The following is a 4,631-nucleotide window of genomic DNA, read 5'->3' on the forward strand; positions in this document are numbered from 1 at the left end:
AATAAAGTGGCATATATCACAAAATCATCAAGAACAACACAAAAACAAGGTAAGAAGGGATTTTTGAAATTCTGCCAAGATTTATACAACTCAAAATACTAAAAATAAAATCACCAATAGTTTCAATGGTGTTTTGTTCATTGTGTATTGTTGACTGAGTGGTTCAGGCATTGCGCTGTGACCCAAATGGTACCGGGTTTGAGCCCTGATTCAGGCACTTTTTTTATTTTCCTTGGGAAAGATTATCGCCCCTCCCCTGATTTTCTCACTTTAGACAACATGGGCGATTCCTGTTGACATCCGATGTTTGATGGATTATCTATATACCTAAATGGAATGTCCAAGTGAAGAGCTTAATGGTTTGTTTTTTGTTGACAAAGGGGAAACCCAAAACAGCACATCATCTGTGTTCGTTAATTAAATTGAAGCTTCAATTCTCTTTCATTCATTTTGTTGAGCTTCAAGCAGCAATGTTTGCATTATTTCCACATTATCAAAATACAAACAAATTTACATTGAACAGATAACAAAACAGCAATTATTTCTTAAGAAAACAAATGATTTTGAAACTTTTCTCATTACCTTGAGGTATCAAAGTCACAGATCCATAGTTGTATTCCTCCACAGAGCTGACATTGGCCGTGAACTTGTAATATCCAAAATCTTGCACAAAAGCTCCTTGGAATACAACGTTTGTGTGGCCTTCAAAGTGGCCAGTTTTATTCCATGTGTGGATTTCTTTGAACGTGATTGTGTTATTTTCATTGCCATATCCTGGGAATAAAAGAAATTAGACAATCGTTTTTTCATAATAATTTCCTTGTAAAGAGACTTGAGCATGTTTAGTGGATATTGCGCTATATAAAAGCTCACTTTAAAAAAAATAAAATAATAATAACAACAACAATAATAATAATGATAATAATAATAATAATAATATAATAATAATAATAATAATAATAATAATAATAATAATAATAATAATAATAATAATAATAATAATAATAATAATAATAATAATAATAATCATTCATTGAAATTTTCTGATAAAACATGCCTAAGCAGTAATTATATATTTTCAACACACATGCATATCAGACTTTGAAGTCAATTTCCTTCACCTTGCTCATTCTGACATAAATACCAGACTGACACGGCAATCCAATCACATTCAGCGATTAAGACTCACCGGACATCTCGATGTGAAAGCCCTGAGATGTAAAGGAGATGAGGACGGTTCCCTCGTCACTGGAATCCACAGAGTGGACAAACATGCCACACATGTAGCGGGTCTGTTCATGGACGTAGTAACCCCCCCAGCGATGATGGTGGATCAGAAGGCTTTTCCATAGGGGGAGAGACTGCAGCCCTGTAGATGGAGATACATGACATGATTTTGAGTAAAAAGAGTGTGTATTCCCTTTCAGCCATAAGGACGATAGTGGCATTAACAACTGAAAACCTTGAACACAGCAGCAAAATAGAATAATTTAAAAAATAATTTAAAAAAAAAAAAAACAAAACAAAGGAATTTTGATCTAATAGATCCAATTGTTGTTGATAAAATACTCTCTACTTCTTCTTCCTTTGATTGCCCACAATCAATTGGTTGATTATTATGGCAAATATGAAACTGCTTTCTAATCTCTCTGTATTCCTTGTTTATAATCGTTAGTCTAGAATCAATTTCCAGGGACATTCAGGGTCGTCAACGTTGGTCAGTGATGGTTTGTGTAGGGTCTAAGTACCTGCATAGCAACTTGCCACAAAAGCATCAATTGTAGTTGTAGTGGCTTCGGTCACTTTAGCGTCAAGCTGGTTCCAGTCCCTGACAGTGCACAGCATTAATCATTATCAATAATAAAATGTCAAATAAAATATTGCAATGAAGATGAAACACTTACTGTGCCTCGTACTGGTGACCCCTTGACCTTTGCCTTTACTCCACACACAAACAACAACCATCATCAACACAACTGCCTGGCATATCAAAATTGTCCAATCACCATGATGATCTTGTTTTATTTGATTGTGGTTGCAACAACAGTCAGTAAGAGAACAAAGTTGTCCAAAGCCAGTGTTTTTATCGTATCATTACGCACTCCTTCGAGCACAGATGTATCTAAAAATGGAACAAAAAAAAAAATCAGAACTGAAGGTTTTATCCATATAATACTAATAAAAATAACAACAAATATGAATTGTAAGCTTCAATTTATTAGACGAAGACATATACTGTGGACGTTTTGGGTTTCCCCTTTATCAACAAAACAGGATGAATGAAACACTACCGATGAATGAGATAATGTGATTGTGATATCACAATCACATTATCTCAATCGTCTGTAGTGACAGGTGTCTGGCAATAATACAAAGCCTGGCCTTTTTGTTATCCAATTATCACCATACAAGTTGATCACTTTGGCAGAAAGATTTATGCAAAATACCAAATTAGGCATGAAAAATATCAAATAATCTGAAAAAATGCCAGTGGTAATTTGTGTAAAAATCGGTTAATATGAAGATGAAAGAAAATAGTGCTCAAATGCCAAAGCCAGCTTTTTAAAAAAGCAAATGGATAAATGAAATGTAAGTTTTTGATACGCTGTGATTATCCCCAGACAGGTGTCTGGGGATAACCAAATTTCGTTATCCCCAGACAGATATTTGAAATTCAGCTCTTTTAAACAATTATCCACAGTCCAGAATATGGAATGTTTCCGAATGCACATAGAAATAAGGAAAGTTAATAAAATATCTATAAAAACATAAAATTAACCAACATTAAATCAGTTGTTACTACATATATACACAATATGCGTCGACTTCGAAGTGGGTGTCATGGCCGAATGGTTTAGTCGTCTGCCCTGGAAGTTTTACCAGAATTGATGTTGTGGGTTCGAATCCTGGTTCCGCCACTTTTATTTTTTTAAATTCCGGCTTCTTTTTACAGAACGTTGCAAGGGATAAATGTCCCATCCATCCTCCCCCCCCCCCCACCTCTTTTATTTTTTTTTTTGTGTGAGTCTATTCTTTTCTCCTTTTTGTTTGACCTTTTGTTCTGTTTCTGAACATGTATTTCTTAAAATTATTTTAATTTTTAAAAAAATATTGTTTGTTTTTTTCTCCTCTATCTGCCCATTTGGTCGCTCTCTCAATATTTCTGGGTTTTTTTTTGCATTTTAATTATTTATCCTTTTTAGACACTTTTTGAGATCGGAGTGGGGACGAATATGACAATTTGCAAGAAACTAGAAAGGAACTAAGAAGAGAGAGAGAGAGAGAGAGAGAGAGAAGAGAGAGAGAGAGAGAGAGAGAGAGAGAGAGAGACAGTTAAAAAAAAAAGGTGGGGGGAAGATGGATGGGACATTTATCAATTTATCCCTTACACCCTTCTGTAAAAAGAAGACGGAATGTAAGAAAAAAAAAAAAAAAAAGTGGCGGAACCAGGATTTGAACCCGCATCGTCGCTTCTGGTAAAACTTCCAGGGCAGACGACTAAACCATTCGGCCATGACACCCACTTCGAAGTCGACGCATATTGTGTATATATGTAGTAACAACTGATTTAATGTTGGTTAATTTTATGTTTTTATAGATATTTTATTAACTTTCCTTATTTCTATGTTGCATTTGGATGGACTGTGGATAATTGTTTAAAAGAGCGGAGTTTCAAATATCTGTCTGGGGATAACGAAATTTGGTTATCCCCAGACAGGTGTCTGGGGATAACGAATTCTCATTATATCCCCAGACAGGTGTCTGGGGATAATGACAGCCTTTTTGATACTTTGAACTGAAAACGTCAAACTGTCAATAATCGATTTTCTTTATTGGCAGACATGTCTGGCAATAATCACAGCATTAAAGGTAGCTGCTAGGTTTTATTTTTTCTTAGGGTGAGTTAAAGGAATACTTGGGTTGTTTCCCTTAGTTTAGACAGCTTCTTTTAAACTTTATTTATTCTTTCCCATTAAAAATCGAACATATTGCAGCAGGATGATATCCCTCTCCAATAGGCCTGGATGAATTATGATGAATGATGGCATGTGTATTCGCATTTAGTCTTACGTCTCAATTTTCCAATAAAAATAATAAATAACAAACATAACAAAAACAACAACTGTCAACTCAAAAAAAAACCCAAAAAAAAAACTGTTGTCCACTGTTGTTATTATACTTATACACCTTATACTTCTAATCTATTTCGTAATCATTTGAAGATTTAAAAATCTATTGCAAGTGACCATCACTCGTTTTACGAATTTAGTTTGTGTTGAAGTATTGGGATATTTCAATACTTTAGTTTTAACAACTTACGAAGTGAAAGGCATTTTTATATTGTCCTGTTTACGGAAGCAACATCAAAATCGAGATTCTAGATAGTAAGAGTTGTCTTCGCCTGTTTCACCTGATAAGAGATACGGACAGTGAGAGGGGTGTGCGAAGAGTTTAAAGGTCCGTTAATTTTGCTGAATGAAGAAGTTATATCATTTAATTTATACTTATGAAACAGGAAGTTCGCAATAAAATGAATCATTTCAAATAATGTTTGAAATATTCAAATTCATTATGGGACACTGATATACAAGAATAAGTAATGACATAGATAGGAAATCTTCCCAAGAGAG

The 4,631-nt window shown here is 34.4% G+C and overlaps 1 protein-coding gene across 1 annotated transcript in view; it reads right to left on the reverse strand.

The window, feature by feature from the left end:
• LOC144980618 (uncharacterized) overlaps window positions 1-4,403 on the reverse strand; it is an 8,214-nt gene extending 3,811 nt beyond the window's left edge. The window contains exons 1-4 of the mRNA XM_078928299.1: window positions 4,321-4,403; window positions 1,905-2,122; window positions 1,190-1,369; window positions 583-774 (exon numbers count right to left, since the gene is read on the reverse strand). Coding sequence (XP_078784425.1) covers window positions 583-774; window positions 1,190-1,369; window positions 1,905-1,968 — 436 coding nt within the window. The 5' untranslated portion in view covers window positions 1,969-2,122; window positions 4,321-4,403. The remainder of the gene's footprint in view (window positions 1-582; window positions 775-1,189; window positions 1,370-1,904; window positions 2,123-4,320) is intronic.
• Between the last annotated feature and the right edge of the window lie 228 nt (window positions 4,404-4,631).

This window comes from Berghia stephanieae, chromosome 10, assembly GCF_034508935.2.
Source record: "Berghia stephanieae isolate SIO BIC M18660-M18661 chromosome 10, UCSD_Bste_1.3, whole genome shotgun sequence".
Classification (NCBI taxonomy): domain Eukaryota; kingdom Metazoa; phylum Mollusca; class Gastropoda; order Nudibranchia; family Aeolidiidae; genus Berghia; species Berghia stephanieae.